At 37.5% G+C, this 21,399-nt stretch overlaps 1 protein-coding gene across 1 annotated transcript in view; it reads left to right on the top strand.

Annotated features, from left to right (window-relative positions):
* The first annotated feature begins 281 nt into the window (after nt 1-281).
* CFAP46 (cilia and flagella associated protein 46) overlaps nt 282-21,399 on the top strand; it is a 74,531-nt gene continuing 53,413 nt past the window's right edge. The window contains exons 1-17 of the mRNA XM_051801238.1: nt 282-810; nt 1,353-1,474; nt 2,317-2,448; nt 4,760-4,824; nt 5,311-5,475; nt 6,785-6,908; nt 7,038-7,132; nt 7,958-8,065; nt 8,947-9,046; nt 10,727-10,825; nt 12,176-12,366; nt 13,984-14,212; nt 15,057-15,177; nt 17,130-17,253; nt 18,155-18,285; nt 19,556-19,698; nt 19,886-20,019. Of these exons, the coding sequence (XP_051657198.1) occupies nt 282-810; nt 1,353-1,474; nt 2,317-2,448; nt 4,760-4,824; nt 5,311-5,475; nt 6,785-6,908; nt 7,038-7,132; nt 7,958-8,065; nt 8,947-9,046; nt 10,727-10,825; nt 12,176-12,366; nt 13,984-14,212; nt 15,057-15,177; nt 17,130-17,253; nt 18,155-18,285; nt 19,556-19,698; nt 19,886-20,019 (2,612 nt within the window). The remainder of the gene's footprint in view (nt 811-1,352; nt 1,475-2,316; nt 2,449-4,759; nt 4,825-5,310; nt 5,476-6,784; nt 6,909-7,037; nt 7,133-7,957; nt 8,066-8,946; nt 9,047-10,726; nt 10,826-12,175; nt 12,367-13,983; nt 14,213-15,056; nt 15,178-17,129; nt 17,254-18,154; nt 18,286-19,555; nt 19,699-19,885; nt 20,020-21,399) is intronic.

Genomic DNA, 21,399 nt, shown 5'->3' with positions numbered 1-21,399 from the left:
TACAGACTGCGAAGTTGGCCCTGAGCTCCCTTACCGCAGAGCCGAAGGAAAGGAGCAACAGACGAGAAAATGCTACGGAAAATCATTTTTGTACTCTCTTACATGTTAAAAAAACACGCCACAGAAAAGCCCTCTGGGAAGGACAAATTTGTAACACATGAAATGTTTGAATCTGCAAGCCATGCACAAAAGAATCAGAAAGTAATTATAATAAAAAAAGGACATGGAGCAAACCAATGGTTCCTTTGACACCTGTACTGTTCTCGTTACAAAAGTTGCCGATGAGAGCATTTCTCAGCGCTGCTTCCATCCCCAGGAAGCCACCAGTCGTTACCGGTGTCACCCACGAGCCCGAGCCCGCGCCCCCCGCGGTGGGTCCGCACCGGCACCGGGTCGGGCCCGGCCTCAGCTTCCCCGCCTGGGGCCGGAGCCGGGGGGGCTGGCGAGGCCAGAGGGGCGGGAGGTGCGCGCCCCTGCTGCGGGAGCGCTGCCGGGATACTCGTGTGTTGTGGGAGCGCTGCCGGGATACTCGTGTGTTGTGGGAGCGCTGCCGGGATACTCGTCTGTGTTCTGTGGGAGCACTGCTGGGATACTCGTGTGTTGTGGGAGCCGGGAGCTGGAGCGGCCAGGGGCGGCCCTCCGGCGGGCACAGCTCACAGGCACAGCTCACAGGCAGTCCCCTCGGCTGCCCGGGCCAGCGCTCGGAAGGGCTCCTCGGAGAGTCCCCGTTCCCCGGGGTGCAGCCTGGGCCGGTTGCGATGGCGGAGCCGGCCGTCAGGGAGCGGCTCCGCGCCGCGGAGCGCGGCCCAGGTGAGCGGGCGGCCGGCGGCTGCCACCTTGTGCCCGTCTTTAAATAAAGGAAACGTCGCGCTTTAAACGCGAAAACGGCTTGGTCCTAACTTGTTTTGTGGTTAAACTGTGTGTGTGGAGAAAGCGTTCTTTCTCCGAATGCTTTAAGCATGCTGCTTGGCTATGCAAAGAAGTGCGTGCTGTAGTGTTTTTTCTGGGAGATCTCGTATTCGTCCAGTCAAGTTCACTCCATAAACAGCTTTAAGGATTTTTGTGCCAGCAGAAATCAAACTGCTGAGTTTATGGAATTGTGAACTAGGGATTCCAAGTAATTCACTTTCTAGTGTGCTAATGTTAGCGATTCTAAATAGCAAAAGACTTATTAGTGCTTCATCTTAGGATCATGTCTGACTTTGAACAACATGTGTTTGATATTATTTTTCTTAAATATTCTTAATTTATTTCTGTGAAGGAAAGACAGGATATCACATAGCTCATTTGAATGCAATCAAGTCAGTCAATCCACCTTGAAGAATAAATTCTTTATTCCTTACATATTGCAGATGTTCAGGCTTTGAAGGATGCTTATGACTTGATCAAATCAGCCAGTGAAGGAAAATCTGCACTTGACTCAGATAACTTCAGCACTGACTTGTATGTTCTATGTGCTGAACAAGCACTTCAGGTTTGTAATTTAGACAATGTATCTGTATTGAACAAAAATATGTATATGACATACTGTATTTACAGTTGTTAAAGCTACTGCCTCAAAAACAATCCCAGAAATGCCTGAGGGAAGTATTATGCTCTTCTGGTTTTGGAGAACAATTGTTTAAACATGCATTTTCCCTTAAAACTCAGCCTCTGAATTATCACTTTTTTATAGTCAGTCATCAAACTGTGGTTTGTGAAGTTTTCAATTAGGCCAAAATATGGCAGGTATACCATAGCATATATAAAATAGTTTGCCATGCCTGTTTTTTCTTGTTATGAAAAACTTGAAGTTAGCAGTTTGGTTATGACTGAAGGAAATGTGTCTGTGAACAGACCCTACCAGCTGAAAGAAGGAAGATTCTACACCATTCTAATTATGAATCTTTTTTTTTTTCCCCAGGCTGCAATCCAATCAAATTCTGTGGTCTGAAAATTGACCTCCATACAAAATCCTGTCAGCTAATATCCATACTTAAAAAAAAATTCTGTTAAGAATTTTGTCTATTAATAATTGTGTTAAAAAAGAGACATTTTTTGAATACTGTAAGCAGTTATGTGACTGAGTGAGGAGTTTTGTTAAATAAGGAAACTATCTTTTCATAAAAAATGACAAAAATATGCCTTCAAATTTTAGTAAATTTTAATGGGCTTGTACCACAGCCGGTACAAGTCTGCATCTTTGTGTAATATTGCTTGCATAATGGTATGCAGCTGAATGTTACCACTTGATTAGGCATGCATTTTTAAAAGCTAACAGTTCTTAATTGTTTGTTGCATTTTTTAAATATTAAAATACTTTTTTTTGGGTCTTAGATGGGATATCCAGAAATGAGCAGTGACTGTCTACAGATGTATTTTAAAGCAAGATTTCCTGTGAACCAGTTTCTTGGCAGAGCCTATTTGTGCCAAGGCCAGTTGCATGCTCTACACTCTACAGATAATTTGGTGAGAAATTGTAAAGGTCACTTTATATTGAGCCAGTTTTTAGAAGTATTTATTCCTAGGTTTTAATGTATTGCTTTCAGCTGTTTTAAATACACAAGGATAATCGGAACTGTGGGAAAAATAAAAGGAAAACATATTGAGTAATTTGTGAGTAAACAAAACCAGCTGAATTAGACTAATATTTCAAATATTTTGGGGAGGGCAATAAAAAGGAATGCTTGCAAAAGTTTTCAAGCAGTTGATTGTTTTGAAGTCAACCTTTTCACTTTTTACGTAAATGTGATGCTTTCAGACTGAATTTAGCTGTAACTCTTAAAGTGATTACCAGTTTTATTCAGGAAGCATTTCACAGGCTTGTGGGAACTGGAGGACTAAAGGAGAGAGGTTGCAGAGTTACTTTCTGTGGCAGTGTGCTTCTAGAACTCATCAGTAGTGTTTCCATGTAGTACTTTGGATGTGGCTTTTTGTAGCAAGAGATGATAGCAACTCAGCAGGATACTTCTGCGTCTGTGTGTTGCTTTCAGGTGATACCATGTCCATAAGTGTTTACCTCCTGCTGATTTTAAAATGGAGTGGGATCTCTTTTTTGTCTTCAGTATTTCGCTTGTCCTTGTACTGTGGTCAGTTAGCTTTGATAATCTGTTAATGGTATCTGACCATTGCAAATGGCCTTAAAGATGTTTAGAATCATGGAATATTTTGAGTGAGAGGGGACCCACAAGGACCATCCAGTCTAACTCCTGGCCCTGCACCGGACACCCCAACAATCCCACCCTGTCCCTGAGAGCATTGTCCAAATGCACCTTGAGCTCTGGCAGTCTTAGGGCCGTGACCATGGCACTGGGGAACCTGTTCAGTGCCCAACCACCTTCTGGGGGAAGAACCTTTTCCTGAAATCCACCCTAACCCTCCCCTGGCACAGCTCCAGCAGTTCCCTGGGTCCTGTAACTGCTCACAGGGAGCAGAGATTGCTGCTGCTCCTCTGCTGCCCTTTGTGAGGAAGCTGCAGACTCCTCATACGGCTTCTCCTCCAGGCCCTTCACCATCTTTGTAGCTCGAAGTTAGTGTTGTATTCACAAGTTTCCCTTACAGATGTTGCAGTAGTTTCTTTGAATAAACTTGAATTAACTTTCGAGCTAGAATCTTTTCCCTGTCATCTATACTTTGTTTCTTCTCAGAGCACATGGGCAGAACAACTGTTCAACTGTCCCTTTGAAACTTCATGCACATTTGAAAAGTGATACACTTTGCATCAGTTGTAAAGTTTTTTCACTGCTATGTTCTAGATAATTTATGAAAACAGGAGTGGTGCAACATCTCCTACTGTATGACTAGTAATCATGATTCACTTAGTGAAGATAAATTTGTCCTTATTTTGGTTTCCAACCCAAGCAATCCTTCTTAGTTGATTAAGATGCTTATGGTCTTAATTATAAGATGTTCTTAAATTTAAGATGTTCTTGCTCTTAGGGGCCAAGTGCAATTTCTCTACTTTGGTATATGTTTCATCTCAGGCTCTTTTTTCTGGTTTTCTCTTTATCTGTGTAGTTTCCATTTATTGGCCAGTACCCCTCTTATGCCATCCCAGAGCCCAGAAAGTCGGTTCCAGCTCTCTTTGAGAGTTTAGCTACTCTCAGACTCTCAGTTCCTCTGCTGTCATCCCCTTCCTGCTCACCCAGTTCCACCTCCGCTTTGCCATTTCCACTGAATCTTTCTCCTAGACTTTCAAAAATCCCTGTTGACTATCTCATCCATCTTCTTTACACCCTCCCTTCAGAATTTGTACATACTGATAAGATCTCTCCTGAGCTGCCTTCTTCAGGCTCAGCAGTCCCAGCTCTCTCAGTCTTTCCCCATAGGAGAGCACCCCGACATAATGTTTCAGGTGTCTTTTTGGAGCTATTTTGAAGAAAATAATACCTCATTTTTTTTAATGGGACAAACCAATATAACATCCCCCCCCGGATCTGCTCTCGCATGTCTCTGGGCTTTCTTTGCTGAAAGCTTAAAAAGTATGCAGCTTTGCAGTTCTGGAAAATTTCAGTCCTGATAATTAGTGTTTGGCAGAAATGAAATAAACTGAAAGTACAGTTTTAAAATTTGAAATCAGGAAAACATAGTAACAGAAAACGCAACCAGTTTCTAGTTATTCTGTTTCTATGGCAGCAAGCTCCTATGACAGTATGTTTTAGCTGAGATTAGTCTGAAAATAAAATTTATGAGATGTGAACATATTAAAATAGGAAAATAATGTTCTGATTTATAAAAACCATATTCAAATTGCATTAGCTTTCATTTTGTTCTGTTCTAGGAGGAGTTTGAAAAGTTTGTACTGTTTTTTATGAAGGCAATAGATTTTGCCAGCCATGACAGAAGGTAGGCCCTACTGATGGGTTAACTCTAAATCCCAGGAAATGTTACTGATTTAGATTTTCAGTTGTTTGTCTCAGGTTTTCAGTAGGTAACCTCGAGCTGTGTTGTTTGGGTTTTTTCTCTAGACTTTTCCTTCCATTTTGTAACTTCTGTAACTGCTGTAACAACACAAGAATACTGAACTCTTAAATGGACAGGATGAATAATGCTGTGTAAGGCTGGTAGACATCTCAGCATTTCTTATGCTTTTGTACTTACTCTCTGTAGAGTGAGAGCACCATGTTAGCTGATTTTTAAGTAGTATTGTTGAGTAGGGCGTAGTTGCAGGAGTTACCATATTCTTGTGCTGTACTTGTCTTCTCAGTTATTGATCAGGATTGGCTCTAATGCAAAGTTCCCATTTTTACTTCTTAGAAGTGTCTTAAAAAGCTGTAATTTTATGTTTATTCAAGTCCACGAAATACTAAATTTTTGATTCTTATTTTTCAGATATTATTTTTTGATATATAATGCCTCAGTTCTTTATTGGCAACTTGTGAGGCCCTTTCTTAAGCCTGGATTCCGCAGTTGCCTTATTCTCAGCCTTTCTCAGATTGTTACAGCATTAAACCAAACTGAAGAGCAAGACAGTGAATGGAGAGCAGAACTGATGATGTAAGTTTAATTATATTTTCTCATGTGGGCATTCTGTAGTCCTCTTAGACATGTGGCTGCCACCTGAGGTGGTCTTTACTAAAGTGTATTTTTTTGGTAATGTTGTAGATACATTTATTGTGGAAAGCTTAATTCATAACTTTTTAAACAAACATGAATGTACTCAACATAAAAAATGCTTCATTTTAATATTTAATTTGAGGTTAAAATTTTAGTGGCAGAGACAGCTTTTCCCTGGATCTGATTTGAAGTAGCACAGTCATTTGGGATGTAGTATTTGAGTCATTCGTAGTAATTGGAAATAAATGGTGTATCACTATCCATGTATTACCATTCTCACATTTCTTGAGCAAAGCTGGAGCATAAACTTTGAGATAACTCTCCTGAGACAGAGAGTTTTATGTGCAAAATGAGGAGTGTCCATGTAATTTTTCAAGGTCCCACAACCTTTTCTCAGTGATGTTTTGGTCTACTATTCTACAGACCATTTCCAGTTCCTCTTACACTTCTACCATAGTTTTTCCCTTTTCCCTTTCTCTTTTTGATCTTTTCTAGTTTTTCATTCTGTGACTTATGGTTTATTGCTGTGCAGCATTTTCTTTATAAGCTGAAACTGGAGGGAAATAAAAAACTGAGTAACAAAAACATTCCAAGGGGTATGCTAAGGACCATGTAGAATACCATGCATGCAGTTTTTTGATACTAAACATACTCTTGCTGAGGTGTTGATAAGAACAAGCAAGTGCACACAATGTGTTTGTGTTATAAAACTAATGGTTGCATTTATTTTTCTTACATTTGTATTTATTTTTTAAATATTTTTATTATGATTATCATTTTTGTTGTTAATGTATTTCATGGAATCAAAGGCTCTTTCTCAGTTAAATCAGATAAAGTATTGAAAATACAGTTCCAGTTTCCAATATGAATAATTTTTTTTGCTAGATGGCTTTGACATACTGGCCTTTCCCATAGTTAAGGGAGAATCTTAGAGAAATTCTCCTACAATTTTAAATAGTTACTCCTTTTAATTTCAGATATCTCGTGGAGAAAAGTTTTCACAAAAAAACCCTTCTTTTCCAAGATTCTTTTTATGATCTGCACTAAATATGTGTTAACAGCTCTATATCTCTGGGAGAAGCAAAAATGTAGAAGTTAGAGAATCTCTTCTATGCTGAGTCAGTGCTAATGGCTTGTACTGCATTTAGGAGTGGTACCTTGAATAGAAAGCGTGTTGAAAAAATATAAATAAGAATTATTTCAGAAAATGTTAAGAAATATTTAATACAACCATTTATGTGATCTACAGAAATTTACTCGAGTGCTTCCTCGATGCTTCAAAACTGGAAGAAGCAAAAGAGTTTTCATCTACTGCAGCAGTCTTTATTAAGGAAAATGTTCCAGAGAAATACTCTCAGATATTTTCTCTAATGGTAATGCTGAAAAATATTTTAAACTCCCAGTAAGCCCCGTCGAGTTGTTTCTCACTTATTAGTCACTTAGTCAATGATTATTCCACTATTGTTGCTTATTTAGTCAATAATCAAATTGTTATTTTATAGGTGTATCACAAACTGATGGATATTTCTGAGGTAGAGAAGGACATACAAGATTCCACCCATTTTTTAGTTATTTATAAAATGCAGATGTTAAAATTGTAAGTATGAAATTGTATCCTTCCGGTTGTTCTTTGATGCTGCATATTATAGAGGCAGGTTCAGGTTCTGGTATCCCACGTGCCAGTAGAAAAACCTACTGCAAAGATTAGTTTCTTAAAAGGAAAATTACAATGACAGTTTGGGTAGTAACTGTCAGGCCTATCTGGAGAACAGCCTCAGCTAAAAAGTGAACTAGTTCTTTGGGGATGTAGGGAGTAGTGTGTTGGACAGATTATCTCAGGAGAAAGAATTCCATTAATATCCAACAGACTTGTCATTCCATACACAAGTCATGTGCAAGAAAGTAAAGATGAAGTGGAGAAATCACACCTGAAATATAATGCATAAATCACAGGACAGGAAGCATAATGCTTTTTGAAGTCTTTACATTTTAAAGGGATAAAACAATTTTGAAAATTAGACTTCATAACAAAATCTCATGTAATTTTTTTTCACTGTCTCAACATTTCCCCTTTTTAGAAGCATTAATTCTTTTCTAACTAACAGTGCATTAATTTATACTGACATTATAAGAAAGGAGTTTTGCACACCAGTTTTTTTTTGTTCTGGAATAAAATTTACAATCTGAAAGATTAATTCTTATACTTGAATGTTCTTAGTGCTTTGTATCTGGCTGTCTCTGAGTTACTTACTTGCCATACTGAAGTAGGTTTTGCTAACTTTTTTTTTTTATATTTCAAAACCCAAGTATCCTACTGATCCCTTGGACTAAGCTATCCATTCTGAAGTTAGAGTTATTTCAAAATTTGAATGCAATAATATTTCTCATGAAAAATTTTGACCCAATTCCTAATATGTTGCAGGCAGTGGGACACAAATAAATTTCCAAGTGATGCCATCGCAGAGCTGAATTCTTTATATGCACTTTTGAAACAATATGAGGTACCTCCAGCATCTGTTCTCAGTGTGAAGTGAGTTTTACTTGTCATAGTCCCATGGAAGTTGGTTACAACAGTTTGTGTTGCTTTAACATGTAGGTCGTTTTAAAAATAGACAAAACCCTATTAGACTTTACTAAAGAACCCAGGATTAAATACCTTCTTCCATACAGCTTTGTGTAATATGATTAAATCTTTCCTTAACAATTTCGTGTTATAAAATGAGATTTTTCAAAGGTCTTAAAATTGACCTTAAAATTGACAAGTGCTTTTCAGACTGTAGTTAATTTTTAGCTTTTCTTGAGGCCCTTCCCAGTTCTTCAGCATGTTTGACATAGAGACCTCTATTCTATGACATCACAGATGTTGCATATGGAAGTAATACTGTATTTTTACTTGTAATGGTAAATCATCTTTGACAAACATTCAGGTATCTTATTATTTCTCCTATCCCAGACAGTTAGAACACAGTCTCTGTCTGTGTGTCTGTGTTCTTAGTTCCTAGATAGCAGACTGATGGATTTTACTGCTTTGTGTGCCAGTTCACTGCATTGTGTTTCCAAAATTACTTGCAATCTTAGTTTGTTCTTTCACCATCTTTGTCGTGCATGCATTTAATTCTATATTTTTTGTCTTCTTCAGGAACTGTTTGTACAAGACTACATAGGAATATGCTAATTAAAAATGTTCATCATAAACAGATGAACTTTTGTATTTTTCATGTAGCCAGCTTTAAACTTTTTCCTTTTTCCTTGTTAACTGTGAGCATTACTAGCGTAGTCACATGTTCTGTAATATTCAGATGACTTCATGGTTTTCAGATGTATTTCACAGTTACTTTCAAGTAGTGTTTTTATAATTCCATGGAGGAGCAATATCAAATTCTCTGAAGTGATGTTTTTTTATTGTTGAAGGGTTCCTTTGATTCTGGAATTAGCTCATTTTTCTTTGAAAGTAAACTGCACTGAGTTGGCATCTCAATGTATCCTCGATTTAAAAAGTGCTGGGATTACTGTAAGTATTAATTACACTGGTTTGGGGATTTTTGATTACATACACACACCCCTTTGATATTTATATTTAGTAAATAGTGCTGATGGTTCTGGGATCTTCTGTCCATCTGTGTATTATTTGTATATTCATTAATATAAATAATTATTTGGCTAAGTGATCTATTCCTAAGCTAGAGAGAAGATGCCAGGTAAGAAGGTAGGATGTAGGTAGACCAGGATGATATGCAGTGCAGTTCATTTTGGCAAATAAATACTAACTGTAGATTTTTGCTTACATTTTTAAAATGTTACCTGCACAAGAGTTTGATTGGAAATTAAATTCAAATTTCTGTTATAATGATCCTACTTTGAGCTACTGGTAAGTTTATCCTCACTGAACTTTTTTTTATTCCAGGTATCTGATTCAGGCCTGTTATTCTGAACATTTCCTGCATGTCTAAAATCACACGCAAATCCATAGCATTCCACTGGAAGATGTGTTTAAATCCTCTAGATGAAAGATTGACAAGGATTTGAGTATTTGTGTAGACAGTAGTAGCAATTATCTGTTGTGTGGCAGCAGTAGAGAAACCTTGCCTCTATTTTAACCTTCTCCCTTGGAGTTGGTGTGCTTTTAAGTGACCACCTTCAGATTGCCCAGCATGGTTTGACAGCAACCCCTTCATAGCAGAGTGAGAGAAATCTGGATCTAAGTTCCAGTTCCTTGGCTTTTGCCAAGCACTGACAAATTTCTCAGCCATGGTATGAATTTGTCACACCATGACTGGGGCAGTTCTGGGTTCATCTCAGTTTTCCACAATCCTGTCTGTTTTGCAATCACAGGGATGTTAAATTAACACAGGTCATGCTGAGTGATTTGATAACATTGTAATGATTGAGGAATGGAGATGCTGTCTGAATTTCCCTACTGCACCCATTCAAACCAAATGAAACTTATCTTAAATGTTTCTATGGTCCATACATATAAATTATATGATTTAAGAGTCAGATCTCTCCTGAGGAGTTGAAAGTCTAGCCTCTTTTTTTGCTTGCATGTTTCACTACCCATCAAGCTGAATCCTTTCTATCTTGACTAGTGCTTGTTTATTCCAAGCATGTACCTTTTTAATAACATTATTAAGCAAATGGTGGAGGGTTTATTTAAATCAGATACTGGGAAGCAATTCTTCCCTGTGAGAGTGGTGAGGCCCTGGCACAGGTTGCTCAGAGAAGCTGTGGCTGCCCCATCCCTGGAAGTGTCCAAGGCCAGGTTGAACAGGGCTTGGGGCAACCTGGGATAGTGGAAGATGTCTCTGCTCATGGCAGGGGGTGGGACCAGATGAGCTTTAAGGTCCTCCCAACTCAAGCAGCTCTGAGATTTGATTTGATTTGATTTGATTTATTTTATTTTAGAACTAAAATCAAATTCCAGTATAGAAAAAAGCAGATATACACTGGTTTTCTTACTGAAAACTCTGACAATGAACCACTTAAAAGTTATTTTGCAGCCTCAGCTTAGTAAAAAAGAACTGCTGTTCAAATAAATTCTGCTTCCTTTGCATTGTTTCAGTTGATTATTTTGTATAGTGGGATTTTCAGTAGGAAAGTACAGGGCTGTGTTAGTGTAATTTCATGGGTTTCATCTTTATCATATTGCCTTTTAATTATTAAAATTAACATTTTGTGTGTTAATACTTTATAGGAGCCAGGGAAACTTATTGAAATAGAATGCCTGGAATATGAATATGAAAGAAGAAAAAATGCCACTAAAATTTTGACTTACACCAAAGGAGCTGTTGAGGTATGTTCTTTAGCAGTAACTTTGAGAGAAAAGTAAAAGTTTTAATTTGTTAAATGTGGAAAATTGCATTTGACTGTGTGTCTTAATTACATTATACTGATCAGAAATTCTTTTAAACTTTATATTCTTTTAGATTGGGCTACCAAGAAAGAGACAGGGAAAAATAAACCCCAGTTGTTTATTCTTCCCTTAACTCTTCTGTCTGGCTACAGAGGTTCATAATATATATAACTTTCCGAGAGCAAAGATGGCAGCACTGAGGCATGGAAGGGCAGCCCTCTCATGTTTTCGTATTTTGCCTTTGTGGGAGATGTTTTCATAGAATATCTTGAGTTGGAAGGGACCACTAAGGATCATCGAGTCCATCTCAGCTGTGATTGCATGTTATGGGCAGTCTCATACAAATTCTTATGTCAGAGGAGTAGAGTATTCCTGATAAATTGTTACACTGGGGGGGGGGGTTCTTAGATTTCTGTGATCAGTTGACTCAGTTATGATTCAGACCATCAAAAGCAGAAACCTAAGTATCAATGTTGTCAGTGGTGTTAGAGAAATGCCTACAATGAGCATCTTAGAATAGCTCTTAGAGTCACCTAAAGTTCCTAAAATGGGAAGTAGGAATATATTTAATGGAAACTGGTAGTGCATGAACTTACTCCTATCTATGGCTGTGCTCATTTTGGAGTTGAAATTCCATTCACCTTTTGAAAAAAAAGAAAAAGTTCAGTAATTCCTCATAATATGAAACATTACTAATGCTAAAATGTAAAATAGGATATTTAGGTATTTCTAAAATTCTGGGCTGTGGTGTCTGCAGTTGGAGAGGTTTTTTTGTTTGATTTTTTTTTTTATTGCATACCTCTAAAAATAACGTAATAAATGGCACATGTCTGTTAATGTAGGTAAGGATTTACTTTTAGATTTAATGAAATTAACCAAATTTAATTGACAATGTGGCAAATCCTGTTCATAATATTACTTTTTTTCCTCTCCTGTGCAAAGTTGGTACCTTAGTATGAAGAAACAAAAAGCTAAGCCTTCTGAATTCACAAATATTCACAATTATCAATTTCTATTTATCATAAGGAAGGGGAATAGCTGGCAGACTTCTACCTGAAATATATAATGGCAGCCTGGAGTACCTAAAAAAAACATTCCTTAGTTATCAATACCTATTTACAAAATAAGCTTTTATTAAAGGAATTATTAAAAAAAAAAAGTTTCCAAAGTCTGCTGGCTGAGGGACTGTTTCCTACTGAAAATAGTCCAAAGGTTAAAATTTGGAGGAACATGTAAGAAGTTGTAGTTGTTAAATGCAGTATATGCTAATTAATTTTTCGTTTATGCCAGGGTCAGCTGGAACTGATAAAAAATCTTGACTTGAGCTTAAAACGTGCAGTTCAGTTGGGAGATCCTAATGTGATTCAGGTGGTTTGTGCAACCCAGTGGAATCTGTGCTTGCCACTGCTGCAGCACAACTTGCACCAGCACGTGCGAAAGCCCTTGATCTCAGTTGCTGATGCCCTTGAAGAGATTGACAGGTAATTTTCTATGCTGTGCACTTTGTTATTTGTTACTTTGGAAGGTCTCAGCATCAAATGCATTTAAAAGCTCAAGTTCTCTGATAATAAGCATCTTTGAGAATTTTCCATTCACTTGTAATAGATGCATGTCTGCATGTTGTATACAATTCCCCATTAATCACTGAAATACAGGTTCCTTTCAGGCAAAATCTCACACTGTTTAATGACCTGCAGCAAATATTGAGATACTTTAGGAACTGAATAATACTCTAGTTAATCAGAATTTTGTGAGAAAACTCCAAAGCTGCAGTATGAGTGCATGTGTTGGACTGTGGTTTAGATTCTTGTATTAACATCACTTTTGTTGGCTAAGAACATAAAATTAAAGAATTAGTTTTAAAAAAAACATCATGGCTTCTGTATTACATATCAAATAAGACACTTCTTGCAAGATACTACTTTTGCATCTTTTGTGGTACTTTTTAATTGAAAAAGCTACTGTATTAAGAAAATCTCATCTTTTTTTCAGGTATGTTCTTCTGTTTGCTACTATGCTGTACTTAACCTTAAGCACCGAAGTATTTTCACTTTTTTTATTGAGTCAAACAAATAGACCTTACTATGTGGTACTTAGTTGAGTTTGGACCTGTGCATAGGCTGACTGCTAAGAGCAGAGATCAGAACTCCTGTAGTGAAGTGAGTTACAATTGACACAATCTGCCACTTGAGCAGGAAGGGAAGTGGTTTCTGATGGAGGTATTGCAGAGGAAGGTGAGGAATCTATTTTCAGTGTTTCTAAAATGCATTTTTTTAGGTGCATAAAGAGGAAATAGAAGCCTGAAGAAGTGGAAACACACTTGTATAAAAGCGGTATTACTGTACTGTACTGTTATTCAAGCATTTTTAGACTTCCCATGTAAAAAGTGCCAGATCAGCATAGGCAACTTTGATATTTATACTCAATGTCAGTAATGACCATTTTTCTCTAAAAGCTTACAGGTTAGGTTTCTTGGGGTCAGAGTTCTGGCCTTTGTTACCTTGTGTATTCGTAGCAATCCAGTTGACTCAACCTCAGCTCTGACGTGGTACTGTACTAGAGACTGAATGAAATCACTTGTCCCTATTAATTTGCCTGTCCTAATTTTCAGTTGGATTGCAGCATTAATTGTAGCTACTTTGGCCCACAGGAGAAGGACCAGACTTGCTCAGTCAGATGGGCTCTGATGTGACCATACATTAGTTCTGTGGCAGATGTTTGATAGGCTTGAAAACCTTTCTCCTTTTCTCTTTCTCATGACATTGCTTTCATTTATCTCATTTTTTTTTCTCCCTGAAAATAATCTAAAGTAGCATGTAGAGCTCTGAGCTGTCATGAACAGCTTCCTGGAGCAGGTGATGGATAGGGAGCCCAGTGTACCTGAGGCTGGGGAATGTGCAGGTTTTGGGGAAAACATGCTGGTTCCATGGAGTGGTGTGAACATGATAGTGAAAATGAAAGAAACAAGTCAGTTATAAAGGGAGCATCAATTTCCATACTATAGTTGCTTTTAATTATTGAGTTTCACCTTTCTGTGAGTTCTGTGTCTAAGAATTTTAGTGTGCCTCATTTTGACGGTTTACACTTGTGTTCCTCAGCACGTTGACGTCGTTGCGTTGCCAAGTTCACATGGAAATAGCTGGTATTGAAGAAGATGGGGATAGACTGGAGGCTGCTGTGGGACATTTGCAGAAAGCTATTGATGTGGACAGCAGTGGGCAGTACCAGGAACATCTGAGACTGACTTTGAACCGCGTCCATTGGTGCACGGTGCTGTACCAGGCACCTGAGCGTCAGGAGGACAGGGCAGGAGTGATGATTGAACAGGTAATCAGGATGAACAAGGGCTGTGGCTGGAACAGATTTGTTTATTGAATTCCAGCAGAGGAGAGCCAGCTGTTCAGCAGAACTGGGTATTGGTAGAGCCAGCATTGGCTTGCATTCAGCAAATTGTCATTGAAGTGGTCATGCTGCTTCACAGCCTGAAGGTTGTGATAGAGGATTTTTTCCCAGATACATTAAAAACTTATTTATTGGGGGAAGGGAGGGAGTTGTTAATTAGCAAAAATATCAGCAAAAAAGAAGCTTATTAGCAATTGTCAGAAATTAGGATTTCATTGCATGAAACAGTGTTTTATTTAATGAGGAGAACAGTGTCCAAATAGCTAAACATCCTGGCTGGCTTCAGGATAAATCAGTATTATGTGACACTTACAAAGGCTGTTACTTTAAAAAAAGCACTTACACCTCCTCTGACTTGGACTCATTCTGAGAAGACCAAGAATTTTTTTATATTTTGTAGCAACTCCTTGTTATTGCACTGTGGATGTGTTACTGTTGATTTGTAAATAAATACTGTTCTTTGTTTAAGAAGGTATAACATAGTGACAGGTTATATACTGAGGAATATACTGTAAGGTTGCATGGGCAGCACGAATGGTACTTCATATTAAATTATCCTTGGTGTACTGAATATCAAAACAGAAGTTCCACAGTCACTTTCAATGACAATAATACTGCAGAATGATATTTAAGATACATGAGGATACACAATTGCTGAAGGTATTTTTTTGGTAGTAGCAAGTTATATGATCTGCATTCTGTTTAGTAAATAAGGTGTAGTTGGAATATAAAATGAGCCTTATAGCAATGAGTTCTTTTCTTTACATAGGCTAAAAGGGGAAAACAAAAGGATGATGTGAGGAAAAAGAGATCCCTTCTGGTAAATGCAGGTCTTGCATTGGCTCCTGATACATTTCGAATAGTCCTTGACAGTGAAAATGAAGCTAAAGGTAAAGTTCATTTCTGTGACTAAAAATTACTGCACCTTGTCTGCTTTGCCCACTCTTAAAGGCTGGACACAGCATCTAATGCAACATAAGAGAGTGTTGCAGTGCAGATGAAGTGACAGTTCTGCTGAATTCTGTGGCACAGTTCCTGTCAATATTATTAGAGATCTAAAAGTTGTACTGTGATACTGGAAAAGGTGGTGTTTTGCCCTCCAGATTTGTCTAAACCTTCCTGTTTGTGCTGTAGCGGGCTGGGAAGTAGTTCTAGTTTATTTTCACTATGAGCAACTCCTGATGTTCTTATTCAAGGTCATTTTTAAGTGGTGTTTTCAGAAGTTTCACCCCATAATACTCTGTGTTAATTACATTGTGTGTTCATTCTATATTATACTTGTCTTTCTATTCTAAAATCTTGCTTTTGAGAGCTCGAGTTCAGTACAGAGATTGAGGCACTAATGCATTATTTACCTTCTAAAACACTGAACACAAATAGGCATGTTCCTTGTGCCTCACACAGCTTTGGTTTGTGACTATACAGCCTGTGGTTGAAGACTTTCCAGGCTGCTTGAAGTGTTTTTTTCTTATCGTTGTAATAAAGCAAGTGTGTGACTAATGTCACTAACTTTGAGTGTACCTGGTGTGATCCCATGGTAGAGACTGTGTAGGAAGTGCTATAGGAGGAATCCTGTAGCTCCCAAAGGAGTCTGTTTATTCCATGGAAGACCTTGCAGTTCTCTCATGCCACCTGCTCAACCAGGCCACAACTTTGACCCTCCACATCCCCATTTCAAACTTGATCAACTGTTCACTTACAAGCCAGAGTCTTATTTACAGATCAACTGTTCCACTCTGTGCAGTCCTTTTTAGTATGTGAAAACGATGCCATTTTCATACATGATTTAAAGAGAAAAAATGCATTTTATTTGTGAAATTAAGAGGATTTTAAGCATGCAAGTCTCCTTGCTTTTAAATTTTCAGTTGACAACTGTAAAATTACTTCTGAAGTTCCTGAGACTACATCTTAGTACACATCAGCCTTCTAAGATGAGTCATTAAAATGAGTGAGATAATTACAACATTAGAACTATCATAGGACTTCATTTGACACAAGACTTTATAAAATGTGAAAAATTTCATTTTTTCGTGAGGCTGTCATCTAAGCAGTGAGTTTTTTGCTTTTTCCATGACACTTAAATTGCAACAAGCTCACACATGTTTATTGAAGGAGTAAGAAAATATATATGCAACTCTATTATTAAAATGCACATAGGACAGGACATCAGATTTGTAGTGGGTTTTTTTCAGTTGCATAAAACCCTTTCATTCTATTTTGACGTATACGATTGGCTAATTTAGTGAGAGCAGTACCCACAGATCCAGAGAACAGTGTCCTTCTTCAATCCATAATTCTTTCCAACCTGATATTATTTCCAGCAGGATATTGCTGTCACTGTGCATTGTACTGGACAGGTTCTGTCAGTGCTCTGTGCATAGCTGGATAGCACAGAGGTAGCACAGAGGTATCACATGCTGGACAGTGCATTGCAAAAGATATTTAGCAAGAACAGTAGGACACTGTGCCTTCCTCTTGTTGCTGTAAGTGAACCTGTTTATATGTGTATTTTAAAGTCAGAAGTACTTTTAATGTACTAGAGCACTATATGACCTGTCAGAAAAGGGGTGTACTTGAAATATGTGGAGTCAAACAAACACAGATCAGTTTTTGGGTGGGACAACTACATGTGAAGATCTAGAAAAAAGCAGAGTAGGTGCTGGTGGGATATGGATCTTTTCCTGTGGGTTGGTTGGTTTGGGGAAAGCTTGAAGGAGTGAGAAAAGGGCCTGATTTTGAATGTTTCACCAAGTAATTATGAATGAAATTGCTTGCCCTTCATGTGGATTTTTTTAATCTCTTTTATTTAAGAACTACTTTAAATTCTTATTTCTTTGCAAAGTTTCCTCAGGTAAAAGTACGAGTCAAATAAGCTTCCTCTGTGCAAAAGCCCAGCATCACACTAAGAGTGTGGGGAAAGTTGATGAGCATTTGAAACACTTGAGAAATGAAAATGTCAGAGAGAGGTAATTACTGCAGGCCATAAGTGTCTCTTTCGTCTTGTGTAGAAGTGTCTGAGGGGAAAGTTTCTGTTGCAGAGGTTCAGTTTCTGGATGGTACCTTGGAAGAGGCTGAGTAATTGAATCAGCCCTGGAAAAGCATTGAAGTGTGTGTTTAATTCCTGACAAGCTCTGTTATGTTCCCATGCTGTGCAGAACTGTGTTCTTTCCCTGTTCCTAATCTGCTCTCACATGCACCTAACTCACTTGGTCTGTTGATAGAAGCTCAGCACAAAGAAGGATGAGTTGAATAAAGCTTGTCCTTGATGCACAGTTGAAACTTGGAACTGTCCCGTCCTTTTAGGTCCTTGTACCACACCATATGATACAACTTTTTTGGTAAAAGATTAAGTTTTCCATTCTGAAAGTCAGATTAACCTGTAGAAAAATGTCAGGTTCCATTTTGACAATTATCATTTTGTCATTCTTTATGTAAAAGGAGGTGTCTCCTTTTTTGCTGCACTAAAAATTCCTGTGATGAAATTTAAAGTCTTTTGTTTTCTAAAATATTCTGAACCCAAACTTGTTTTCGAGACGTATTTTTAAATTCTCAGCATCTGTTTTTAAGTATTTAGTTTGCTTTCTAAGACAGAACATTAGGGTCGTCACACCCATTTGAAATTTCAGTATAGTTACCATCCAAAACAAGAATTTTGTCTCACTCTTGATATGCTGAGGAGATTCTTTTTAATTAATAAATTAATAATGTTATCTTTGCTACTGACAAGAAGACTTACATTTATTAATTTTGAGTAGATTTAATTGTTTTTTCATGATAGCCATCATTATTGACATGATTTTTTTCTCGATCCTGAACTGCAAAAGATAATCTTGCTTATAAATTAATTTTGTGGTTTTTCTTTGGTAGAATTATACTTTGGGCAGATTTGGCAAAAGTTGCACGTAAGCAGGAAGTCTGGGATGTGTGCCGTGCAGCATGTAGATTCTGCCTCTTGTATGAAGATAACTTGTTTAGGAAGATATCAAAGCCTAAAAAAAGTAAGTGAACAATTTATTTTGAATGTTGCAAGAGGAACTTTTTCCTTATTTACTGGAGCTACTTGAAGGAGTCAGACAATTCTGTTTTCTTTCTTCCCATTCCCAAAGTTCCATGAGCACCTTGTCTGTCACTGTCTATTGGCATACATGGAATATTCTTTCTACTTCCAAATCTAGAAATCAGTCAATACATTTTTTATTGCAGCCATACTCTGCCTTCAGAAATGTTTCACCAATGCTGCAGGAAAGCACTTGTATGAAATGTATCTACCTGTATTAAAACAGGTACATTCTCTAATGGTCCTCTAGGTCCATATGATCCGTGCCTGAGGAACTTGAAGAAAAACGGGTTGTCAGTCGCTTTGTATGAGGCTTATGTGGTAATAATTTTTACCTTTTTCCCTTATTCATCGGTTCCCTGAGGTATCCAACATTGTGCCTTATTCCTTGAAGGTCTGCTGGAAACCTGCCACACATGTTAAAAGAGTTCTTGGGCTGGCAAAAGCACTTTTAAATCCCCAGCTGCTTGGTGGCTTTTGCATGTGTCCAGTGAAGTTGATTTTGCCAGGGAGTTCATAAAACTCAACTTTAAGTGCAGATGAAATGCAGCTTTTATCAGTAGCCAGTGTTAATTGAACCTATTCCACCTTTCTTCTCTAGATTGCTTCCAATGTCTGCTTAAAATAGGGCATGAATTTGCCTGTTTTCTTTCACAAGTTTTGCATTTCCAGACTAGCCGTGTTTAATCTTTCAACTCTTTTTCCAAACTAAAGGGAAAAAATAAGTTCTTTCCAGAAACTGAAGGCAACCATGCACCAAAAGCATCATCAAGAGAAACTGGTGTGCTCTTACAAACTCCGTGTTTATATTCAAATAACTGAGTCCTTTCTCTTCATTATTAAAGCAAAATAAAATACTGCTTATTTTCTCTTTACTGATGTGTGAGGTACCAGAAAGCCCAGTCCATGGTTTAAACACACAAAGACTTCAGCCACTACAGAAGGTTCAGTACTCCATTTCCATGAATGCAATAATTAACTAGAGGCCATGGGGTCTATTCACAGGTAACCAGCGTCTCAGCACTGCCTAAGAACAGGCTTTGAATGCAATAAATGGTGCTAATGAGAAAAATTAATTATGTGAAATAATTTTAAGTATTTTCTTACTAACTCTTCCTTGGGGATTTAAGAATGTGTGGGGATTTGTAAATTGTAAATTGAGGGTAATGATTTGCATGAAAATGATAATGGTGTTATTTATTTATTTTTAGCACGGAAGAGCAAAGCTGGTGCAGCTATGATGGTTAATGGTCAAGGTGACACCTCAGGAGAATCATTGCTACCTGCTAATTCCTTCTCTTTAGAAACAGATTCACTCAGAATACTAGCAGAAATAAGATTCATTAATGCAGAGGTAAATAAATTACACAACTGTCATTCATATTTGTTTCATTTAGTTTTGTTTTATGTATAATTTTATGCATACACCTTAAAGTATTTTGTATTTTCTAATTTTTGGAGAGGTAACTTCTATACTGAGTCATAGTCTGTTTTCACAGTGATAACCTCCGTAGATAATTTATTTCTCTGTGTCTTTCCAGGCAACTGTTCATTTGTTAAGATTGCAGGGAATTGAACTGAATGATCGTGCTGTACCTCCAGAAGACACAAACCAGGATCATCCAGGAGATGTTTCATATCTTCTGGAAAATGATCCAGAATGGAAAACATACAGGTGATTTTCCTTAATATGTGTCAAGACCCAGGAACTCTGATAGACCATTATTATCAGACACAGATAATTGCAGAAGCTATTTCTCCTTAGTAAAATTCATTGTCACCATATTCTTTATTTTTGTAGGTTTTCATGGTAAAAGAAAAAGGTTCTAAGAAAATTGAAAAAATTTTTCTTTTGTTTGTTTTCATTCTGGAGTGTGGATTTTCTTTTTCATTTAGCATTTACTTCTCTGAAACTAGAAGTTAGTATTCCAAGCTTAAAAACTATTAGATCTGTCTATATCAACATTTAGATAATTAAATTTTATATTTAAAAATGTTTTCCCAAATCAAAAAACTCTTTGTCTTGCTTTATAGCTCCTGTAACTACAATGATTTCATAGTACTGAATACATACAATTAATTATTTCAGTTTGCAGATCTTGTCTATTCCATCCAATCAACTGAAATGAATCTGGGAGAGTAGAATATAGCAAGTATTGTTTTTCTCTGATCTCACACAATTATTTCTTGCAAAGGAGAAGAGGAGGGAGAATTCTGAGATGACACTTTGACTCTCTGCTGTTCACATTCATGCTGATGCTTGGCTTCTTGTGGCAGTGCTCATGTCCTGAGAGAGCAGGGTGGCAGAGTTGTGTCCCTGGGTCTGTTTGTTCAGTCTGAATATTAAGTAAAGTTTTTCACATTGTCTGCTTGCAGATACTCAGTAAAGCAAGAAAAATTATAAACTGATCAGAGCCAAGGGGCAAAGATGAGAATTCTGTTCCAGAATTTGCTACCAGCTTTTTTTTGAGTTTACCCATTAGATTAAAAACCCATAGGAAAAAAAGCACTTTGTGTCCTGTACCATTGTTGACATAGTAATACCCAGTGTCAGTTTGTGCTTTTGGCTTTGTGACTTTGTAACCATTGCCATTCTGTGTGGTCATTTAAGACTGTATTTTTAATATTGCTTTTTCTAAGTAATGGTACACTTTGATAATTAACTAAATAAAAAGAAAATGAAGTTATTGAAAGAAAGCTATCTCACAGACTGTGAAAAGGGTGTTTGCTCTGTTAAAAATGAATACAGTATTTCAGAGCATCTGAAAATGCCTTTGAGTGCAAGAACACGTGCAGTTTTAAGTACAAAAGATATGTCCTTAGCTCCTGAGTGGAACTTGGAATGTACTTGTATCTATATCCAAGGAGAGCCCTGCCATGGATATTTAATGATTTCTGGCACTGCTGGGGGCAGTGCCATTACATGTGCCACACATACATTTAAAAAAAAACCATGTGCATGAAGCATGAACCATAGACACTGTTTCTGAAGCTAATAACAGTTGAGTGTCAGAGATGATTCATTTTATGTTGTTGCCGGTGTATTTTGGTTCTG

Source organism: Manacus candei, unplaced genomic scaffold (assembly GCF_025592945.1).
Source record: "Manacus candei isolate 608988 ecotype Guabito, Panama unplaced genomic scaffold, ASM2559294v1 h1tg000050l, whole genome shotgun sequence".
In the NCBI taxonomy this organism is placed as follows: Eukaryota; Metazoa; Chordata; class Aves; order Passeriformes; family Pipridae; genus Manacus; species Manacus candei.
The sequence above is the reverse complement of the archived record's forward strand: the minus strand, read 5'-3'. Positions and strand labels throughout refer to the sequence as shown.